Source organism: Micropterus dolomieu, linkage group LG02 (assembly GCF_021292245.1).
Source record: "Micropterus dolomieu isolate WLL.071019.BEF.003 ecotype Adirondacks linkage group LG02, ASM2129224v1, whole genome shotgun sequence".
Lineage (NCBI taxonomy): Eukaryota > Metazoa > Chordata > Actinopteri > Centrarchiformes > Centrarchidae > Micropterus > Micropterus dolomieu.
In genome coordinates this window covers 21,033,006-21,056,942 of record NC_060151.1, presented here as the reverse complement: position 1 = coordinate 21,056,942, position 23,937 = coordinate 21,033,006, and the positions used below count along the sequence as shown (strand labels likewise).

Genomic DNA, 23,937 nt, shown 5'->3' with positions numbered 1-23,937 from the left:
AAGCATGTCGTGCTGGCATGTAAGTGTCTGCATGACTAAATGAATACAGTGGCAATGTTAAACTACCAAACCTAACTCACTCTATGCCCTTTGTTTCCTGGGAGACCTGGCAGGCCGTCAAAACCCCTGTCACCCTGAAAAGTAATAGAGAAGCAAATGCATTAAACCCTGAGACACACACACACACACACACACACACACACACACACACACACATACGGTAATGTGTAAACATTAGCAGAATTGTACTGAAAGTCTCCCCTGGCAGAGCCTCCCATCTGCTCTGAGTATGTGTTGGGGAGAGGGAGCTTTCAGATTAGCTCTAGGTCTGCTAAAAATGCTGCTTTGACTGATAAAGACTCTGCTGTTCTGTCAGACCTGGCATCAAGGGAGCCTGATTTATTTACTAAGCTCTTCCTGCAGCTGTTAGGTATTGAGTTGCCTCGTTGTCAATACATACAAAAAGCTGTGGGCTGCTGGATACCTAAAGGCTTACACTTGCAAGTGGAGATACTTTGTTATCGTACAAGACCTTGCTGCCTAAACACGCTAGGTATTATGTTCATGGAAACAAGAAACTGAACTAACTGGAACTTCAAATACCAAACATTGGTTATAGGGTCTAACAACTGACAATGTAGCAGTCACACAACTATTAACCTCAGCTAGTGTCCATAAACGCAGTAAGGATGTAAACAAAACCCCATGCAGTAAGATCTCAACGAGCTTACCTTAGAGCCTGTTTCACCTGGAGCTCCACGACCTCCGTCCACTCCTGCATGCCCCTAAGAGATACACAGTCCAGTTAAAATAGGTTTTGCTTTGTAGTACATAAGGCACAGCATGCGTTTAACACAAGCTGCAGATACAGAGGTTTTTAGTGTGGAAACCTGCACTACTCAAGATCTCTCACCCTCTTTCCTGGCTTTCCATTAATTCCTGGAGGGCCTGGCAACCCCTGCGGTCCCTACACGAGAAAGGAAGAGAGCAAGACAAATGGAAAAACTGTGACAAAGAATGAATAGTGTGACAAAAAACACAGCGTGGTATGATGGAAGGCGGTAATGAGGTAAAAATAATGTCTGGTCTTACAGTAGGGCCGCTGTCCCCGCTGTCTCCTTTGAACCCTTTTGGACCTGTAACACCCTGCAAAACAAACACAAGAACTTATTTCAGCATGGAATGATGTGGAGGAGCAATTTAGCAGCAAATAAACAAAATACAAATGAGCTAAGACCAAATCATCTTAAACATCTGTTCATTTTTGCAACCCTGCAGTGATTTCACAATCACCGCAATTTGAATGTACTGAGCATGCATAATGATGAGGTTGAGATGGGAAGGAGAGAGAAGCACTTGCGCTCGGTGAGACAGAACGTGAAGTTAAGGTAAAAGGTTGCAGGAGCCCTTGAGGTTTGATGGTCAAGGTCAGAGGAGTGCCTTACCAGTGGGCCTGGTCTCCCTGTAAGACCCATTGGACCTGGAGGTCCCTTCAGTGACAGCTGGAAGAAAAACACAACTGGGTGGTTTGTATGTATGCTGTACAAAGTACCTTTTGACTTTTAATATGCAATGAATTGGTCATCATACAGCATAAAATGCAAAGGTCAACAGTCACCAATGTTGTAACATGTCATCGTGACACAGAAATACAAGTTTTTGTGAAGTATACCTTGGTCTGTTGCAGGATAGCCTGTGCCTGCGCTTCCTGGGGAGACACCACTGGTCCCTTCTGGGACTCACCTCCATACTGGAACTGGAGGCAATGAAAAAGAGGAATCAGCTCCCACTACAGGATTCCCCAAATGTAAATGAAGTTCAATCACACAGCCCCCCCTTGTGGTCATGCCACCACTCCACACTGGCAAAAGATGTGCTTTGTGTGTGTTTGCTTGCATGTCCGTGAACAAGCATGAGGTCTTACCGGTAGCATCAATAGTGTTCCTGGAGGACCTGGAATCCCATCAACCCCAGAAAGGCCAGGTCGTCCTGGGGGACCCTGAAAAAGAAAATGGAAGCATTGGCTACTGTGCGTTTGAGGTGTGTGTGTGTGTGTGTGTGTGTGTGTGTGTGTGTGTGTGTGTGAAAGAGAGAGAGAGAAAAGAGAGATAACAGCCCTGCAATCTAATCACTGTAAAAAATTAAAAAAAACCTTTCTGCAAGGAATGTCACACACACACTGTAAATATCCATTTTAACAAGTCATTTAATGTAGCATTGACTCTGAATGTGGCAACATTGTGTTAATCAGATTGCAGTTAAAGTTATGTAATGTTTAATTGATGAGATATATTCCTCTACTAGTGATTAAAATAAATTTGATATGATAGTTTTTGAATGAAGGGTTATTTTCTTGCTACTCAAATAAGTGGCTTCACAAGAAGAGCAGCAATGGAGATTAATTTAATTTATAAATTAATATTTATAAATGAAGCTATGGTAGGACACAGTACATAATGCATAAATAAGACTATAGTCTTCTGTCTCAGTGAATTTTTAGAGTAAAACATGATGGTGATTCATATTCATGTCTTTTTAATGCCATGGCTAAAGAGATTATTTGTAGATATATTGCATCTTTTAATCCATTCCATACTTATTGGTATCAGTGCTAGATTCAGTGATATCCACCACTGGAGCATCTCTTCAGATTTCATCTTTGGGTATTAAAATATAGGTTTGGTTGTAGTGTGGGCTGAACCTGTTATAGCTACTAAATGCAAGCAAGGGGGGGCCATCAACATCTTTGCAAAGCAAAACGATAAAAACCATCATCAACTGTGGAATGACAGAGCATCTGTCAGTGTGATGAATCATGGAGAAATAAACTTATTCAAGCAATCTCTCTCTCTCTCTCTCACACACACACACACACAAACACACAAAAGAAAATCAGGTCAAATGTGTGAGTCAACATCAGTCCCTGAAGTCCATGAGGTTCAGTTCAGGACTGAACCAGGACATTGTAATCCCAAGGACATGTTTCAATGTGAGATCACAGTTGAACCCACAGCTCTGTCCCACAGGTGAAAGGGTCAAACTGGGGTCAAACTAACCCAGTGGGCCCAGTTCCAGGCCTAATCCAAACTCACCAATTCACCAGGATCTCCTCTGGGTCCTGGAGGGCCTGTTGGTCCAGCTGGGCCAGCGAGCCCCTGTGAAGGATGCATTCACACCACAAACATCAAAGAACATTGCCCTACTGTGGCTTGGTTTTCAACAAAATTATCTTCTTTTACATCATATTCTAACTCCTCCAAATGGTTGACAATACTCCCTTTTTATTTCTTTATGTAGTTTTGAATCAGGCTGTTTTAACTTCTTTATCATGATGATGATGAAGCTTCATGATGTGCAAAATATCATCAGGCTTTCACAAAGTGTCATCTTGCATTGCATTGTAGTGCAGGGGTGATTTCTTGGAAACACCACAGTTGCATCCTGATGGCTAGAATCCAAAATTCTCAACATTTTGCACCACATCTGGAGGATTCCTGCTTACGTTACGTTATGCCACATCCTGTACAATTACAATTGACACAATCGCTTACCTGTGGCCCTGGTAGACCTGGGGGTCCATCCACTAATGTACCCTACAAAACAAGCACAGATAGAATTAAATGTACGTTAGGAGAGTATCAACTCATTCCCATGCTCATAACTAAAGCTACTAGACTATTCATTGAATGCCTCTAGCAGCTCACTGGTTCCATAATAGCTGGCTCTCCCTTCTGGCCTTTCTCTCCTCTGAGGCTAGCCTGAGGAGGAGAAACAGATAAATACATGTGGTTTGTTAGAAATCACTTGACCCAGGCATTTAAAGATGTGACCACTCACTTGATTTATGAGTTAACGTTGAGACTTACCTCTCTGTCCCACGTCTCTGCCCTTTCCCGCTCTGCAAAGTCATAGCCGTCCTCGTATGTTTCATACTCTTCATAATCTGACTCTGTGTTATTCTTGTAATCTTCATATTCAAGAATCTGTGAATGAATGAACAACTCCATTAGGGACAGGTGTAGTGAATACAATAATAACCTCTCAGTTTTTTCATGCTGAGGTGAAGACATTTCTTGTGTTTGCATTTAACCTACCTCATATTCAGTAACATTTGGACCCACTGTTACCGTGGAAACTGGGAGATCATCATAGATGTCTCCATAAAGGTCATCTCCATACTCCTCCACTAGTGGCTTCTTCACTGGCTTGCCCTCCTGCAGGCCAACACATGGGCTTAAATGAGTCATTGCAAAGATGCAGGGGGCAATGACCATTTCTCATTAGCACCCAGTGCTTCCAAACAAAAGAACATTTGGTAAAGTACGTTATGAATGTTAGCAAAACAAGTGGATTTCTGGGAGTGTTGATTATCCGGGTTACAGGTTAACAGGTGTGCAGTTAATTACAATGCTGGAGTGTAATTAGCTGATGGATGACATCAGATTCATGTGGCAGCATGGCAGAGACTGCAACAGCTCCAGAACCAGCGTGATTATGAACAATTAGTTTACATAGAAAATTATCAAATAACAAACACGAAGGAGACATACAGAGACATTCCTTGTTTGTTGCTGTGGAACTTTTGTTTTTAAAAATGAACAATTATACACAGTTGTTGTGACATATTCATAACAGTATGTGCAATATGATTCAAATGATTTAGACGACATCCAAGCACAATATTCATCTTGAATGAACCAATTCTCATTCTGTAGGTTTTGCATTAGGAAGACATATACTGTATGTACCATGAATACCATGTTTTTCAGATATGGTATGCATGTACTACTGCATGTTCTACATGTTTTCTGGAAGGGATGTCAAGGAGGTGATGATTAGGATGGTGCTGGTTAGTGGTGTTGGTGATAAGCAACTGGAGAGGGAAGCGGTGTTCTCTATGGTTAGGAGGTATTAGGGGAGTGATTGGTTAGCACTGCAAATGGCAGGAGGGGTTTGGGGTGGACAGCATCTACAGTTAAACTTGTCTACCTCCTCAGTAACCTCTGATTCAGGCAATGCACTGGACACCACAGTGGGGGCCTCAGTTGTAGAGTCAGGTTCATGTGTGGGCATCTCAATGAGGGTCTTGTCGAAGACTTCAGTGGGGGTGACAGTGTCTAGGGTGCTCTTAGTTTCTGGCATCACTGTGGGCTGAAAAGGTTCTTGGGATAGATACTCAGGCAGTGCTGTGGACACTCTGAGGAAGCCATCCTCAAGACCCTCCTCATGTTTTTTCTTTCTGGATCCCTTCTTGCCCTTGCCTTTGCGTTTGCCTTTAGAGCCCTTGTCCCTCTTCTTTTTGTTCTTTTTGCCTTTCCTGTCCTTTTTAGAGTGCTCCTTTGGTTCATCCGGCTGGTCACTTTGCATCATGGCATCAGACCCAAGTTGAGAGTTCTTTTATGAAAAAGGGAACGCAAGATGACGGCACAGGTGGAGGATGGAGAAAAAACAAACACTGTTGTGAATGAAAATACAACAAAGGAAATAGCCTGCAACAGTAAAGTAAAGCAATGCATACAGGTCCTACTGTGACTCCCACTGAGCTAGTAAAAAAACCTAAAGCAAACATGAAGTGAGTAGGGACAAATAAATGTAAAGTTGTTTCCTCTTAGTCAAAGCAGAAGACATATTTGCTTGTGTGGTCAGGGGTCACCATGTCTATGATTCTTAGTGTGCTCTGGCAAGTCAGCAAATATGGGCTGTGTCATCCTCCAGAGTGATTTTCATTGCATGTCAGTAATTTCAATGGCCTCTGCCTGAAAAGAAGCTAAAGGCCCAGTCTGTGAATAACATCAGTGATGTGATTTAGATCCACTTGTAAACAAGGGCAGTGTGTATGGGAGAATGTTGGGAAGTAGGTCAGTGGGGTGACAGATGTTGACATGTTCTGGATTCAGAGCTCATTGCTCAGCTGTAGTTCTATAAAAGCCAGCTGGATCGAAATGGCCTCATACCATTAATGAACCATCTCTGGAGCATTATCAGTGACCAGGCGCATATTTTTGCGTGCAGACACACAGGTGTGCACGATCATGAGTGTATGCACATGGCATGCACCTAAAGAAATAGCCACATATATAAGACATTTAAGTGTTCAGTTAAAACTGTGGATTCCTTGAAGCCCAGACACATACACAAACACACACACACACACACACACACACACACACATACACACTCACATCTCTCTGTCTCTATTCCTCTGGCTGCCTCCTCCCTACTTATCTCTATCTTTCACACACAGCCAAAGAAATATACCGTAATTCATATCCATGATTGATTCATTTTTTTATGCACGCCTTGAGGAGGGGAAGAGATATTATATCATGTTTGAGTTATCAGCTCCTGGCTGTGTGTGTGTGTGTGTGTGTGTGTGTGTATGTGTGTGTGTCCCTTGCCAAGGAACACCTGACCTTAAGAAATCCACTGCTGGCTGCATTTGAAAGAAGAGACTTCTCCTTTGACTGATGGCCTATTCTGTCTTAATTTCTCAAGTCTCTTCTTCAAACACTCATTACATTTGCTTCTAGGCTGGGGCTGTTGTCTGCTTATAAATCATACGAGTCTTGGAGACACATAGGTCTATTGATAGACATGCTTCTACTCCTTGTACTGGCTAGCTGTGAAGTGCTTCTGCAAGCCAACTTTAGCAGCCAGAAGGACATGAATGATGTTTTAACACGTGCTAGAAAAAATAAGAATGAATGAACTGTGTTGTGTAAAAATGCAAGCCGTGTCTCTGCAGTTAATTGAGAGGGCTAAAGCTATAATTCATTGTTTCAACTGTTGAATAACTGTTCGAAGATTTGCGTGGGGTTTTCCAGTAGGAATGGTCTCCTGTGGGTGGCAGTACTGACCTCCTGCAGTTCCAGGGATTGGCTGATGTAGGGCAAACCAGAGTCACAGTCTGGTATGTAGTTTATACAGTAGTTGGCAGCAGCCTGGGGGTCCTCCAGAATCAGTAGTTGCTGAATATCTCCCTGAAATAAACCAGAAAGCAGACAGAAAGACAGACATGATGTAAAGCCAGGTCTACAGGATAGGCAGCTGCTACTGAACAGTGTAGAGATAATTCAAGGACCAGCAGAAGACTGAAGCTGTAACCACAATGCCACAAGCACTATGAGAACAACAAAACGGACGTAGATGTACAGTATAATACAGTAGCATAATCATCAGTCATTACTGGTACAATTTCTACTGACTATTGTGACTATTGACTTCTGTGTTAACCTCAGGAGGGACCAAGGCCTCTGTTGGCTTAAATGGCCTTACACTCAACATCACTCTTGTCTTCTGTCTACATTATATTATTACATAATGTTTTGTAGTGCTGAACTAACTTGTCAATGGACATATTAAAGTGCAACTTTGACAGTAAAATACCAAACACAATGGTTTAAGAATGCTTTTCTCTGTTGCATATTACTATTAAAAAATAGTATTAGTCTAGGCAACAATATTAGCTAAATTAACCATTTTGGCTCAAATAAATTTTGATTTGCATTTGTCATAATTTTTGACTTTTTTAGGTTGAATAATGAATAAAATAAATATATCCAAAAGATGAATTAGCGAAAATAACTGTGAGCTGCAGTGCGAATTCTTTCTGAGACTCAAGTCATAAAGTAATTCATAAACAAAATGCAGGCAGCCCCATGGAACAGTGTACAAATCTATGTTAATGACAGGCCATTGCAAATTGCCATTTGTGATTAATCAAATCAGATTAACTGCATGATGTTGTGGTAATTATAGTCCAATACAGCTAAAATCATGCCTTATCAGCACTGCATGTCAAGGCAAAGTCTTGATCACCACACACAAAACTGTAAACCTAGGAAAAGACTGTCAAAGCATCAAATACATCAAACATGAAAGGAGTTGTTATCCGCTTATCCTTTTTTTTTCTTTCTGTTTTGGCCAAAAGCCAGTGTCAAGCAAAGGAAATGATTGCACTCTAAGGTGAGAGACAGAAAGAAAGAGCGAGAGAGAAAGGCAACAGGGAGTTAATCCAATCTAATCCAATCTCAATTTAAGATCAAAGGCAACACTTTCACAGAGAAGTTTTGCTGTTTTTCTTGCCTAGCAGGGGCTCTCTCCTCTAGAAATACACAGCGAGTAAAGTGTTGCCCAAAATCATGCATGCTCTGCCATTCTCCATTTAGACATGGAAAGGACATCTGAAGAGGACGTGTGAGGACGTGCTGAAAAGAAAAACATATCCACTGGACCCACACATTTCTGATGGCTCTCTAACATCCTGCATGAGGTCACACATGGCTCTGCTGGCAAAGGTTCATTAGTGTTTCAGAGAGTGACCTCCTTGCTTTCCCCTACTGTTTGCAAAAAGATTTGTGGTGCCAGCAAGCTAAGAGTCATACTGCTTCACCAAATCACAACTAACTAGACTGTATATGAGGTGCTGCAGTGCCTTAATCAGATCTCAGTCTCTAAAAAATATATTGCATTCTTGTGTGAGTCACAACCTCCGTGTGGGTGAAGAAGCAACTAAAAGTTTATTACAAATAAGCTCACCGTAATGAAACAGCATTTTGATGCCCCTCATTTGCTTAAAGTTCAGAAGATGCTCATGACTAACCAGAAACATCTGACCACCATCAGATATAATTATCATCAAGACAAAATATGACTTAAACAGACTTTGACTGATTTAATGTGCTGCTTCGATTTGTGTGGTAAATCGATGGGGTTGCTAAGCATTCAAAAAAGCTGCTCTTTAATGATATGCTTGACAAGTCATGGTTTCAACATGCCTATAACAGTGAGCCAAAAACGTTTCTTATTTCCGGTACTAATCGAGACAGAAAGGATCTGAATTTCCTAACAAATAAACGCTGGGCTGGATCTTATCAAAGCAGTCAGCGTGTTGGAGGCACATACACAGGGCACACAGAGGCCAAGAAGGAGCACAACCAGACTTGTGGACAGTTTGATGTTTGCTTTACTGCAGATGCAAGCAGAGTTGAGTTTGAACACCAAACTTCTGTAGTCATTTGTAGACAATCTGGAAGCAATAGAAACATTAGTGGCTGACCACAGTCCCTATGCTCTCACGCTGAGCTCCCACGCTGGGAGAACTGGGCCGGAACACTGGCCTCCTCCCCCAGAATCAGGGCCTGGGAACAGAAGCCCAAAGGTCAGCCTGCTTAATTTTTCCTCCCCTGGTACCAGCCTCACCCGAGGTGTACAACACTGATGCTTAAATATGCACTGCCAGACATACATACTTGGCTGTGAATATATACTGTACATGTACACATTGAAAACATGATATTAAGTTTTTAATTCTAGATTCAATTAAGTGCAAACTTTCATACACATTCACAATGACCACAAAAGTGCATGGATTGGACAAAAGCATGGATCTGATAGTCTGAAGGGTATTAGTCATCACCACAAATACTGTATCATCATCATAACTCATCACATTGGATGATAAATAAGAGCATGGGAGTGTTTTTGGAGTAAGGCCAAAGATTAAATGGTCTCCATTATTTATGAAAAGGGAAATTTATAGAGCCCACAAGGAGACACATTTCTTAACTGAAGTGGGATATAAACAAATTCAAAAACTCTCAGTGTCTGAGAGGGAAGGGTAGGAAGTGAGCAGAGAGTAGCTTCAGCATGAAAGAGGTGACTGAGGTCAAGTTAGGGTTTAGGAAATGTAAAGTTAATATGTGGACAAGGTTAGGAAGGTAGTTATTGACTACACGTGCAAAACGCAAAGGCAGTAAGTGTTCACTTGTCAGGACCAAGGACATTTGTTTTTCTACTGGTGAAAGTGCAGGATGCTGTCTATTAGGCCAATAGGGAGTGATAACAACCCTTCTATATTTTCTTAAAATTTAACAGTATGTTCCCCTTTGCAGACTGTGGAGTATTCTTGAGGGTAAAGAGGGTTGGGAATTATCATTTCTCTGAGCTTGACTGTACCTTATACCACTGTCTATCTTTCCTTGTCTTTCTTGTTCCATTGCTGAACAGATACAGAGCCCCGGGGACATGGCAGGGGAAGGGGCTTGAGCTGATCTCTATTTCATGCTGTGGGCAAGAGATTTAGAGTGGAGCCTCTTGGGAATGACAATGGAGCATGGGTTGCATATTGTCATGGGAAGCACAAAGAATGACTTATGACAATAAAGGTTACTGCAGAGAAAATGAGGACTTGGAACCCATCCTAGAGCTTAATTTCAATCTTCTTGCTCCTCCATTTTCCTCAACATATGTGGACGAATATATTTGAAAGCTCTTAACTAAAGATGTGTACTTCAACTTCAAAAGGGATCAAATTACCAAATGTTTAAGGCAGACACAATTTGGAATGACTTTGATGAGCATTACTTTATCTGTGATACACAACTCCTGCTACTCAGTAATCCCCACATGTGTAGACACAACAAACTGCAAGAGGATGAGACATGACCAGAATACACATGTTAGTTACAGTTAATCCTTAAATGTTCTTTTTAAGAAATATTAGCATGTCTCTGGGCCAAGGCCTGCTCTTTACTAATTTTATATTTATCTTAAACGTTTTAGTCTTTTCTTTTCTTTATCTTGTATTGTTTTTGTATTATTGTTTTTTGGGTATTATTGTCTTTACACTTGTTAAAGCACTTTGTAACTTGTTTTTGAAAAGTGCTCTACAAATAAAGATTATTATTATTATTATTATTATTTCCTGGCTGATTACGTGATGAGAAGCTTTATCATGTTACTCATAGTCCCAGTTTTTCCTGTAATAATCTTGCCGCATTTATGCATTTCTTTTTTATCAGACATGTATCAGTGTATCGTGTATCAGTGTGTAGTATAACCATACTTTCGAGCGTTTTTGTGGTATCCCAGCACACTGAACTGCCAACTCCGTCAAATACAATGCACTCGATTTTACCATGGACTGTATGAATTGTAGTTGCTGCGGTAGTGGGCAAATCGCACGTCGCATTAAATTGAAGAACACTTGCGGTGATTGGCTGCAAGCAAAACCATACAAATAGTCAGTTTTTTTCCAGATCTGGTTACCAAAAGGATTGCATGCAGAAGTACTACAACTACTACTACTACTTGGTAATGGGTAATTTCGGTCGATACCTTAAAGCTATCAAGTACTGATACCCAGTCCTACACATGCGCAAATGCATGACTGGTCATTCCGACTCACTTGAGCACATTTATAGCCAACAGATCTTTAGTGACCATCCAAATCCAAAAAGCGAAGAGAATGTGTAATTTCTTGGCTGTACAATGGAAAGGATGAGGTTGGACATGTCTGAACAGAATATCCCCTCCTCCTCCCCAGCATCTATTTCCCTCCACACTGCTTGTTCCTGCAGCTCTTGATTGACAAGAGAACCCCGATCCCACCATTTCACAGACACAACTGTCTATTGTATCATACTGTATACATGAAATGCAATATATAACAAATATATATATAAGTTATAAAGGAAACTATTCATACCCCATTTGCATTTTAATGCAAAATTAGTCCTAACATATTTGGTATGTTTAAGATCTTGACAATAATTTATCTTAAACAAAGTGGATATGAACAATGCTTGGCCATTGGTTTAGCATGAAGAGGTTATCTAATCTGCAAACAAACTATCCAAATCCTTGTGACTTTACTCAACAAGCTATTGAAATGTTCCAGTCAGCAGCAGCATGGATAAAACACACTGACTTTTGTTGAACGTGAAGAACTATGAGAAAGAGGCTTATCAAAAAAGTGAATGAGAAAAAAAGTGATACAAAGGTCACAGCCCCCCCCCCCCAAAAAAAATACTTAGTAACAACACAAAGTTCACATAATCCTGACTCTGACTGACTCTGTCTTCTTATTAACCGCCCATCCAGACCTGTGGAAATATTGGCTAAATACAAACAATACTGTATTTTTGAAATAGGAACATTTAACAGTACGATACCAATGTAAAACATATTTATTATTATTATCATATGCTTTGAGAGGTCCCTACACTTTGATTTTGTCCTACCTCAAACACATCTTCGTCCAGCAGCCGAGTCCCAAACACAGTGACACCATCTGTGCTGACTACAGCATTGTCCCCTCGCAGCAGATCCAGGGTCTCTACCCTCTGGCAGTCCAAGTAGAGAGTCACAGACTTTTCCTGCACACTGTAGGCTATTCTGTGCCATCTGAAAGAACAAAGAGAGAGTGAGAATTAACAGGGTTGAGCCTTGGAGGGAGCTTTTGCGAAAATGTGGTAGTCAAAGTATTTTGTGTCTGAAGACAAGTCTGTTGCCCAGCAGAGTCAGCAATGCAAAAAGCTGTTTCACACCTCTATCAAGTCAAGCAAAAACACAAGTGCCCTTGAGCATGAGACTGTGAAGGATTGATTTCTTTAACTCCTTTGATCAAGTCAAATCACTGAAGCAAGCGCTCTACATCTTATTTCTTTTCCACATCAGATACAGCGTTCTGTCAAATCAATAGAAGGGCAGATATTTCATTAATATCTACTCTAATGGAGAAGTTACATGCCCTCAAACTACCCACTTTCCATCAGCCAGGTTGATCTTCCTGAAGATTGGGTACATTTCTGGTGTCGGCTGCCCATGCTGGTCTTCATACAGGAAGACTGGCGAACGGCCCACTTCGAGCCCCAGCTGCTGTACCCCCTGGTCATCATACACTGAGAACAGGAAGAACTGGGAGCCCTTTTTAGCTTGAAAAGTAGCCATCAGGGAGAAATTCTCGGGAAATATGGAATCTGGAAAAAGGGAGGAGAGGAGAGGAGAGGAGAGGAGAGGAGAGGAGAGGGAACACAGCAGGGAGCAGACATTTTTATAACATGCCGGCACCACCCGCTGCCAGTGAGACCTGAGTACAGATAATAATGATGAAAAATATTGCCCATGAAAGCACTGAGCACCCATGAGGAGAAGTAAAGGGAGTTCAAAGTCAGACTTCTTAAGGTTTTAATGAGAGAAGATTCCCTCATAAAAGTGACACAATTGAGTGCTTTTTGCCATTTTTGGAAATTTTCAAGTAATTCAATGCTGCAAGGGACTGGAGGCTATGCTGTATGTGGTCTAGTAGGAAAAATGTCCACTACCAGGGAAGAGCCGTTTGGTGGGAGCACTGAGCTGGATCTTTTTGTCTATTTTGTAGGCCAGGTCCGTCTCCTCCATGCCCCTTCTGCTGGTGCATAGACCAGCCTCCAAGGAAACCCCCTCCATGTTCTCTGACAGCTCCAGCACTCGCAGAACATCCACGGGTTTAGCTGGAAATTGTAAGAAAGAAAAAATTAACCATTTGCACATAGTTATAGAGCAGATAGAAGAAATATGGTGTTTTTTTATTTAATGCTCACAGACTGTAGCTGATTCTTTCTCTATAAACAACATATTGTTTACATTCAAACAAGCCAATGCCGAGTTTTCTCTTTATTCCTGTTTGTAGGGTTGTATGAAAAACTATAAAAACTACTTATGATAGGGAGGAGCTTGTGACAGATGGCGGCAGCATGCTTTTAGTCACGAGAGTCTTACACTTAAACCCTGCCAGTGGGACAGCACTTTGTTGTCTGGCTCTGTTAAGTGCTGGTTGTTACCGAGCTGAAGAGCAGGGTTTAGTTTGGCTGGAAGATGGTCTTAAAGTGTGGAGGCTTCCTGCTTCCTAGGAGTCGGAAGAGACAAGCTCCTCTGCGTTGTGGCGGCAGGTGGCCAGTCTTCAGTGGGTGTTATTATAGGATAGGGGTGGTACACAGCCTAACCCATAATACTGCAGCACACCTGACAGCTGACACCTGCACACCCTGTACCAGCGAGCAACAATATTTCCACTTCACATTTATCACATTTTGAACACTTCACGGGCATAAAGTACGTCTCATCTCATTAGCTGTCAAAATCATCGATAGAATTCTCATGACAGTTATTGAAACAGGTTGATTTTTACAAACAGGAAAACTGATGTCATCAGTTTTTAAGATTGACATTGTTTTGTTGTGCATGTATATACAGTAAGAAATTATGCTTATCTGCAATGTGCACAGCAACTATTGTCCCTGTAGGTTCTGGGAGTTTCTCCCAGTGTTGGCTCTCATTACAATGTGCCTGTGCTTTATTTGTAGTCTGCTGGTCATGTTATTAAATGTTCTGTTGATAAAGTGCTGCCGTGGGCATCAGATCAGAGTTTTATGCACAGCCGGTCTCCCCCCAAGCTGCTAGAGAGAGCCTGTTCGGGGCAACTCAGCACTTAGCATTCCAGGCATCTGAAATGAGGATCCTAAACCCAAATTGCCTCCTGTAGCTTGTGACGCTCATACAGAGCTCGCCTTTTATTCTCCTTGTTAATTAAACATGTGGAGAGAGTTTACCGTTGCCCAGACGTTGCTTGCAGAAAAACACGCCTTACATTTTACGGCATTATTTATTTGAATAGCAGAGGCCGTTTATTCCAAGCCGCTTTGAGAGCTTGTCCTCTCAGTATCGTAGAATGGCAACAGGGCTGTAAATAGGCAGTGAATTACAGCAAGTCTCCAACAATGGAAAACATTAGGTACAGATCTAAAGGTATTTAAGACCTCAGGGCTTAAATTCTTTATAATAAACAAGCCATGTAAATTAAATAATTACAGAAGTTGCTGGCCTCTAACAACAGAAACCCCAGGCTGTTTTATGTACAAGTGGCAGCAATAAATGTTCACCCACACACAGTCATTTAGGATCACTTTCAAATCTGCCCTAGCAGTCATAACAGTGAACCAAGAACTAAAGGTCAAGAAATGAGGTAGCTATTGACTTTAAAAGGTCATAGCCCAGTCAACCACACTTGCATCAAGAATAAGGACAGTGACATTGTTTTCGATTATACATTGTTGGGCACTATCCTAACATTGTTTGTAAGTATCTCATACGTGCAAGAAAGTCTAGTAGTGTTTTTTATTAAAGAAAGAGTTGTTTTCGGTGTTCACTGTGTTTTATTGATTCAAATATTTTTGTCTTTTGGCCTAATTTGGTTACCTGATAAAATAAAATAGACTGACAATGCTGGTTTAGTGTTCCAGTAAAGTGAATGGGTTGCAACAAACTCACCTTTATGACATTTACCTTAAGAAAGTTGTCAAAAAAGCTAGCCAAATCTTTGAACGCCGTGATCGTTCTGCCACTTCAGAAGCAAAAAACCAAGATATAGCAAGCCGGAGTTCTCTCATTCTTGTAGCTAAAGGCTCAATCTTCATTAAATACGTAAGCATCTGCATTTCTGTCAAACAGTTTACTTTGCACTTTACATCATGTCTAGTTCCGAATCCTTAATGTTTGTATTTAATTTAATTGGTAGGAGGGTCTCTGTCTTTGTCTGATCTCAAGTGAGCTCTTTGTAGCTCTGTTGTGGCCTTGTTTGAGTCCTTAAAGCAAATCAATTTCCTTAGGAATAGCAAAGTTGAAAGTTTGTGTTTTAGTCAAAGGCCAGGATCCAGTAAACTCTCTCTCTCTCTCTCTCTCTCTCTCTCTCTCTCTCTCTCTCTCTCTCTCTCTCTCCCTCTCAGTGTGTGTCTATGTATCTAGTTCTCTATGAATGTCTCTCATGCACAGGGAGGAAGAGAGGTCATAAGGCAGTGATGTTTGGAACAGTCTGAATAATATTCTAAATTGAAGCAACATGGGTCTAATTACACAGGATTCTTGGGTTTTCTGTCAGCTCATCCGGAACAACACCTGACAAAATGGCCTCAGAACAAACTAACACAATTTACTTTTCAGCAAAATTGTTTAATTTTAAGTCATCCACAGATGATAAGTGAATGCACTCCTTGAACCACATTACGTTGATGTCTGCCTCAACCACTAGGAGTTTTAAAGGTAACTGCTGCCCAATTTTAAGCATGTTCCAGCTATGGGTTGACAGGAGACTGTTGACCTCTGACACTCTCAAGACAACAGAGAACAGTCAAAATGTGCAACAATGCCGAAGGGAGAAATTTGAGACAAGCGGAAATTCCTCAAAAAAGAAACTGCATTCACAATGGTCTGCTAGAAAAACATACAGTGAATTGTAGGCAAATGTGTGCAAAATAAACATTTACGGGAAAAGTTTGCCACGCCGCTTCGGAGGACATGGGGGAAAAAACATATTGATAGCTGCTGCAACAACATCAAAAGCTAGTTGAGTAAAAGAATGACCCACATAAAGTTTCCATTTACTATCCCCTGTTTCACCATTTCAATACCACCACCCCTGACTCTGGCGTCAAGAGAAAAACTCCAGGCTAGTGGCAGGTGGCCATATGAAGTCTGGATCCATGCAGAAATCAATAAAAGAAAGTTATCTACTTTCCGCTTTGGATTCAATAATGTCATCTTAAGTTGTGCCAAATCTTGCAGTCTCTTTACCTGTCCTGCAGCACTGACTGCCTGAGCAGGCTTTGCTTGCATCTCATTACGCTTTGTGGTAATTATGTCCTTACCTCACCTGTCAAATGATGTTCTTTCTAGAGAAACTTAAGGAGAGTGCGTAAAGACTCTGGTATGGCTAAAAATAGACAGAACCTGTGACCCGGTGGCTACTCTGATGGTATGTTCAGCATGCTGTCCCCATCACATAAATATACTGCTCAACATGTTTCAGATAGCATCGTAGAATCTCTAAGGACTGAAGAAGCAGAGTGTTTTCCAAATACACCAAAAGGTCAGAGCACATGGGAGGGGGCCGACAGAAAACAGTAGTGGATAACATGCTGCACAGCATTTAATTACGGGGTATATACATATGAATGTGGATAGACATACAGTTTCTCTTGCCTTCTTTATCTTATCCTTGTGCCTTTATTTCAGAGACAGCCATGTTTGCCCAGCAGCAGTGCTGGGCACAGTCTGAGCCTTCCAGCTGACATGCTTTATCCCCTGGAAATGCCACTGAACAGTGTACATCTGTGTATCTTCTCTGGCTGTGTGACACTTGACACAGTCTCCATGCCCAATGGTCAACTCAGCGCCACTTCACTCATACATGGACATAATATGTTCTCTGTGTTTCTCAAGCAAATGTCTCCGAAGACATTCTTTATGACTCACACCACCTACACTCCTAGCTCAGCCTGAAAATACCACTCACACACACACACACAATACTGCACTGTCAAAAACTATTGCGCCTGGGAACTGGGGTATTTGAACAAGAAATAAAGCCAAAATGAATCTGGGCAATGAGAATTTCCCATAGCATCTTGGACCACACCCTAAAATGAGTGAAGGAAAAACACTGACATTTGAACTTTGAATTACTGTTTGGAGACATGCATTTATCCTATAATAAATAAGATGACAATACATGACCATGTGCTGAACATGTGTAACTCTAGCAGATATATATAGACAGTATAGTATTGTCCTTTTAAATGGATCTCTTCTTCCTTTTTAAATCTTTCTTTATTGAAATGACACTTTCCATAAAAACTACTATTGCTGGAGCATTTCTTCAGAAAACAAATGTGACAAGCTGTAAAACATATAGTGATTCATAATGAAAAATTGGTGACAGATCCAGTGGAAGTGGTTGAATAAATCCTGACAGTTTCACCCAAGCCCCGTGAAGAATACCCTTAATGTAATTAGCAGTGGGTGTGACCTTTAGTCTGGGTCACTGCTGTTTGTGGACAAGAATGCTATGAGGTGAGGAGAGCTAATACACACTCTGAGCAGATGAAAACTTAAACACATTACAGCCAAATAAGCTTGATACACTGACTGCACACACAGTCACAATGGTATGACCAAATAACCTGCACACACTGTTTATATGTAACTCAATTATAACGGCCACAGAAGGAAAAAAAACAGCACTTTGGACCGCTACCCTTGTCAAAATTTCTCTCTGAATCACTGTATTGTTCTGTATTCTGTATTATGTAATCTGTCAAACACTTTGCCCTTTTACTTGTAAACAGGGGTTATTAAAATAGGGAAGAGCCTGTTAGAAATATCTATGACAAAGGTAAATTTATTGTAACAAGGAGACAGATGCATTTGTTGGCCTGGAAGTACGCAAAGTGAAAGGCAGAGATATTTATCGAGTGTGCTTTGTGGCTGGGTCTGCTTTCAGTTATCACTGAGAGTTTATGATCAAGTCAAGTCAGCGGTTGTGTAGACGACTGCTGAGAATGGCTTTTAACATATTATACCATATTAATAAGATATTATTAAGAGACAATGAAAGTGATAATGAAAGCGACCAAGCCTTTGGTACATTTTAAGCATGTAGCCTGTAATACCACAATATTTGTAATATCACATTATCAGTATTCATATTATCGTGGGGAGATACAAGACAACCAAAGACATGTTAACACAGAGGCCCATGTCAGAAATTCTGTGGCTGTAGAGTTTTTATGCAGAACTGCACAGTCACTGAAAGACGGGAATAGCCAATAAGAGGGAGGACTGGAACTGACTTGACCAGCAACAGGAAATCTACATGCAACAGACAGATAAGCAATAATGTGTGCAATAATTTATCTTCTGTTTCAAACGTTTCAGGTATTGTAACCATTTCTTGTTCATGTGCATTCTCATTCCTATTATGTATTATTTATGATGTATCATATCAAACACCCCTGTCAATTTCACAAATGCAGGTAGTGTGTCTATATCACTAAGCCTAAATCTTTGGCACTGATGATTACATTTGAGTCACATATGCAGGCCACTCTTCCTCTAATATATCTCCTAGCTCATGTTGTACTATAAAAGGAGAATACACAATTCAAACATTAAAAATAATAGCAATTTAAGATCATAGGTGAATAACTCTTAAATATGACAACATTTATTCAATTTTGCTCACGCAGAGTGCCCTGCTAAATATGGTACAGCGGCTGTCTCCTGTTGTTTGTGCTAATGCTCACTGTGAGTTACACTTTTGGTGTTGAAGCTGCAAGATTTTAATGGAATCTGGTTACACATTTCCTTCCAATTCACATCAGCACCACATTCTTCAATCTCCACAGTTTGTTCTGCCCGCGTTTGTTCACAGCATGATGGGCCAACAGGCCAAAAGCTGTTTAGCCCATAGAGAAAACATCTGCCCCTCAAGGTCCCGAACTGGACAGGCACTCCACACAAACACATGCGGAAACACACATTTGTACTTCTATACTTATGAGGACGTTCTTTGACTACAGTAAATCCACTCCCTAACCATAATCTCCATCCACTGCATGCCTAACATTGGCCCTTAACCTAGCCTGACCCTGCTTCTAATCCCTAATCTCCCTTGGGGAGGTGGGGGGGGGGGGTGCTAAAACACACACAATTTGTATTGCACATGTGCATATGCAGCATAAACACCTCAGGCACAGAGGATTACCTAGATACAAATATGCAAGCATACACATGACCAAGCCCATTCAAGTTTCAACCCCTAGCTGTCCTTTAGTCTTTCATTGTACCATTGAGGCAGCTATTTTGGAGTGTAACAGCAGAGCTGGCAAAATCATCATGCTACATACACGGCCTCTGTGGAACTAGACTAAGACCATTCCCCTCTATCTTAGCAGCTAAGTGTCTATGCTAACGGACACTTGGCAGGTTCAGATAAGTTGAAACATGAGCCAGGTCAAGATGTCACTGAGGGTAGCATATTGTTTTCTACAAACGGCTTTGGTAGGAAAAGCTTACTACTGTGACCTCTACTAAGATGTGCACGAGCATGTGATGATAAAACTTTTCAGAGGCTCATAAACTGGGATAAAGAGGCAGATGATACGTAAGGGGACACTGCAAAGAAGTCAGCTCCTCTGATGTCTGCTCATTCCAATTCTACACAAAGCATCTCCTACTAGTCCCACAGAAAGCTTGTTGAAGCATCCAGTGATCAGAAACACAGAGCCATAGAAGCCGGAGGGGAAGGGAATTACTGAGTTTCTGGAAGCCAGATGTGTATTGAATACTATAGATTGCAGTCCGGCTCCATGAAGTGTTTAAGCATCATTTCCACATATTACAGACTTGGGGGAATTCCAAAACAGTTTGCCCCATCAAAAAGTCTGAGAAGCAGTTTGATATGACACTTGCAGCATCAGCAACTAGGACATAAGTATCTCTGACACTTCTGATGTTTAATGTTTCCATTAGAGAAACACAAACTCACATAACAGAAGAAAACACTAGGGCTATAACAGGCATAAGATTCCTATTTGCTTATTCTCTATCCTGCTAAATTCAGCTGCCTTTTTCATTTGTTTTCATTTGCCACTAATTTGTAGCTAGATCAAAGGCGAACAAGGCTGGCTGTCCTCCTTTGGGAGTCTGGTGCAGGATTGGCAAGGAGGATGGATCAAACGGGACACAGTGAGGGGGATGTACGCACAATTTCTTCTCTGTCATAGAACCATTCAAGGATGAGATGGGGCATATGCAAGTCAAAAAATATGATGTAAATGAAGAGATAAGGCATGTAAAATAAAAACAAACACTCCCTATTCCCAGACTTTGAAAGGAAAATGAAAAAAGAAGAGGGAAACTGAACAAAAGTTTTGAGGCAAAAGAACAAACGATTCTAACTGAAACTAACTGTAGACATGTACAAGAATGTCTCACTTCCTGTCAGCAAACATCACTACAAAGTACTCTCTCATCTCTGTCGAACACACACAAAGCATATGAGAAAACATTCTTGCACTGTAATTCACACACGCACACAAACACTCACAGACTCAGAGACACAAACACATTACCAAACACGTGCACATATCTAAGACTGCCATATCAGCACCACCATATGTTCCATGCACTTTTTAATCATCTCAGCCTGTCACCTCACAGGCCCTTATTAGAGAGCAGTGGACACCACCTCCGCTGTGTCACTTGAATGGGAGTATGTCAGCTGGCTCACTTCCTCCTGCCATCAATTTATTTCAGCCAATGAATTCCAACACATCCTGCCAGCCATAAGGTGGATGCATATGTGGAGCCACAAATGAAAATGAGACATCTATAAGCACTTCTGGTGACCACAAGATTAACTCCTGCTGTTGAGGCATGTCACTCCGTCAGGGAGTCCCTAAACCGCAGCACCTGCAAGGAAATAGTCTGCTGCCAGTTGAAGATACTCAGGCCAGAGCCACAGGGCCTGAATGCATGTATGGGTGACAGACAGTGAGTGAGCCAAATGACATACAATATGTAAACACAAGCTGGTTGTTGCTGGCGATGTTGAGAAACAGGAGGTCTTAAAATGGCTGCAGCACTTGCTGAACAAGCCTGAAAGTGCAGCAAATGTGGACACTGAGACAGACAGACAGAGAGGCACAGCTCAACAACAAAGACCAGGCATTCTTCTTGCAGATGGATAATTAAAAAATTTGTCCAGTCAATCCACTCCTCCAACACATAGTAGGATTGGATCACTTACAGAAGTTAAAACTATATAAAATATGACCAGAGGAAGTAGCCTGCAATAAAAAGTGTAAAATATTGATGTGTATTAGAATAATCATAACTAAAGCAGTAAGAGTGTTAGTGATAAGCCCCTTCACTTAAGACCTATGTGAGCAGAGGGTACATTAAACAGATCCATGACAGGAATTTTAATCTACTCAGTTCGGTGAGTGTTCGGACATTCTCCTCTTTCTCAAGCCGACGTTAAACCTTTTCACAGTAAACCGACGCTGGTCACAAGCAAACTCAAACATGACATCATACATCTCCTGAGGTGCGCGTCTTCCAGCACACCTGACGCAGCCGGAAGGACACGTTCAAATGCAGAACTTGGAAATATGTTCAGGAAAAACGTAGACAGGAGCAGGAAACACTGAATCAATTAAAATGGGCTCACTGTGCCTTGACGCGGATAATTAACATATGCATATACAAAAAATGGCTTATAGGCCTACATAATTGCAAATCTCTTGCACACGTTCCGACAACGTCTAAAAGTCATTTGAGCCAGCTCACAGTTTTAATCCCAGCCCTAAGCGACTCTGTGGGGTGGCAGCATCATCAAACATTCACACAGATTCAAAGCACAGCTATCAGCCTTACACACCAGGATCCAAATTGACCCTTAAAGTAAAGATTACGCTTTTTTTGCGAGGGGGACGATTGAAGTTTCCTGAAAAAGTCATAGATCAAGAGGACAGTAGGCATCATTTAGGCTACAGAAAGCACGGTCACTTCTGTCGTCATTTTTTTTACTCATTCTAGCATCAAACGCACGTGGTCTTTACTAGGCCTATTTAACTTTTAAGATCTTCAACTTTACCAGTTTGTGTCGTCGTTATGTGGAGTAGGATAAAAAGAAGTAGCGGTGTTCTCCTGCGTGACCTGGTCCTTATTAAATTGTCCATCTTTACAAGCGGAGACCCCCCTCTGCCTCCGCCACCAGAACTTTAAACTGCAGAAGTTATATTTGCAGGAACTCAGCAGCCATGCGGGGAGAGAAGGAGAGAAGCCGGGTTGTAGTTCCACTTGCTTGATTGTTGGAGAAGTTTTGTTGTGGTGGCTCCTCTCAGTTTCGCTCTGTCCCTCTCATTCAATTTCTCCCTCTCACCCTGACTCCCTCCCTCTGCTCTCCACCTCCTCCGCCTCTTCCCTCCCATAGGACGGTGTCCTGGGACGCTTGTTAAGAGCGGTGCGCCTGCAGAAGACTCCCATCATAAATCATGTTTATTACTCGGGATAATTTGTTACGTCTCATTACCCACAGAAGTGACGAAAAACCCAACACTAATACCTGGTAACCTGTCAATTTCCCGATTTTTTTGCGGACAATAACAATGTATTATCCACAGAGAGGCACCTGAATGTAGGATATAAGATTACACCGAATTTAAACAAGATGTGTCAGTGACTGATTACAATGTCTTCTAATATTAATGATGATGATTATGATGATGATGATGGTGATGCTTCCATCTGTAGTTCTTGTTATTGGCCAGAACAGATTCACTGTTAACTTTTATAAAACAGTGAAGATCAGAGGTTTAACTGAAGCTGAAGGATGTATCCAAGCTTTGAACTTCTCACAGCACTAAATACGCCTCACCACTACAGCACCCCTGACCAGTTCGTAGAGTTGAGAAAAGCTTTTGAAGACCCGGGCAGGTTATCTCCACAATCAGGCTAATCTCAGCCAAGCATTGCTGCAGTTTCTGTAATGCTTGTTCAGGCTGGAGCTTGACCACTGTGAGGCTGGAGGATGAATCGCTTCAGGTTAGAGGTCATGGACTGCTAGCTCAGGGGCAGGCACACATGGCTCAAAACTATTATTTATAACAATGTATTATAGCCAACCCTCTAACTTTAATTTGAGTGGTCATCCCGCCTCATAATGTAGCCAAAATCCACCAGACAATAGAAACATCTTTTTACAGGTATAACAATATGAACTGAGTTTGCATTACACAACAATAAGTTAATACTGTTTTTATAGGGACACTGCTTACAGGAAGGAGCAGAAATAATTGGTTGTGAAAAGTAATTTAATTTTTAATACTGCTGGGGACATCTGTCCCACTCATCTGCCAAAACTTAAGCCTGTACAGCGTCAGTTACCTGTGGAGGCTGAATGTAGTCCTGCCAGAAGACTAATTAATTCTAGGAAGATTGTGGTATTCAGTTGAGACATGTTCTAAGATAAAACTTGTGAAGACCTTGTCTAATTGGAAAATTACCAAAGATAATGTTTCCAAAGATAAAGTCCAAGCTACAACAGGCATTTGTAAAATAAATGACACCCAACAATGTTCAGAGAAAAATAAACCAAAATACAATGTGTGTTAAACTGCAAAAAGAGTGAGAAACACACCCATTTTAAAAGCCACAAATCTTTCTTTTATCAAAAGATGCTGTCCCTTATTATTTATTGGAAAACTTAACTCTGAACAACAAATTAATCTGCGTTAAATACCAATGACCTACAGACAGTTAAGAATGTCAATCTAA

The 23,937-nt window shown here is 41.3% G+C and overlaps 1 protein-coding gene across 2 annotated transcripts in view; it reads right to left on the bottom strand.

Moving 5' to 3' along the window:
- col5a3a (collagen, type V, alpha 3a) overlaps nucleotides 1-22,459 on the bottom strand; it is a 48,996-nt gene extending 26,537 nt beyond the window's left edge. The window contains exons 1-18 of one of the 2 annotated variants that reach the window (XM_046037355.1): nucleotides 22,256-22,459; nucleotides 13,107-13,274; nucleotides 12,548-12,761; nucleotides 12,024-12,186; nucleotides 6,858-6,980; nucleotides 4,990-5,394; nucleotides 4,095-4,214; nucleotides 3,867-3,983; nucleotides 3,705-3,758; nucleotides 3,552-3,593; nucleotides 3,093-3,155; nucleotides 1,925-1,999; nucleotides 1,673-1,756; nucleotides 1,446-1,502; nucleotides 1,093-1,146; nucleotides 914-967; nucleotides 732-785; nucleotides 81-134 (exon numbers count right to left, since the gene is read on the bottom strand). In XM_046037355.1, coding sequence (XP_045893311.1) covers nucleotides 81-134; nucleotides 732-785; nucleotides 914-967; nucleotides 1,093-1,146; nucleotides 1,446-1,502; nucleotides 1,673-1,756; nucleotides 1,925-1,999; nucleotides 3,093-3,155; nucleotides 3,552-3,593; nucleotides 3,705-3,758; nucleotides 3,867-3,983; nucleotides 4,095-4,214; nucleotides 4,990-5,394; nucleotides 6,858-6,980; nucleotides 12,024-12,186; nucleotides 12,548-12,761; nucleotides 13,107-13,274; nucleotides 22,256-22,340 — 1,986 coding nt within the window. In that variant the 5' untranslated portion in view covers nucleotides 22,341-22,459. The remainder of the gene's footprint in view (nucleotides 1-80; nucleotides 135-731; nucleotides 786-913; nucleotides 968-1,092; nucleotides 1,147-1,445; nucleotides 1,503-1,672; nucleotides 1,757-1,924; nucleotides 2,000-3,092; nucleotides 3,156-3,551; nucleotides 3,594-3,704; nucleotides 3,759-3,866; nucleotides 3,984-4,094; nucleotides 4,215-4,989; nucleotides 5,395-6,857; nucleotides 6,981-12,023; nucleotides 12,187-12,547; nucleotides 12,762-13,106; nucleotides 13,275-22,255) is intronic. The other variant, XM_046037362.1, reaches the window with a different exon arrangement.
- Nucleotides 22,460-23,937: the final 1,478 nt, after the last annotated feature.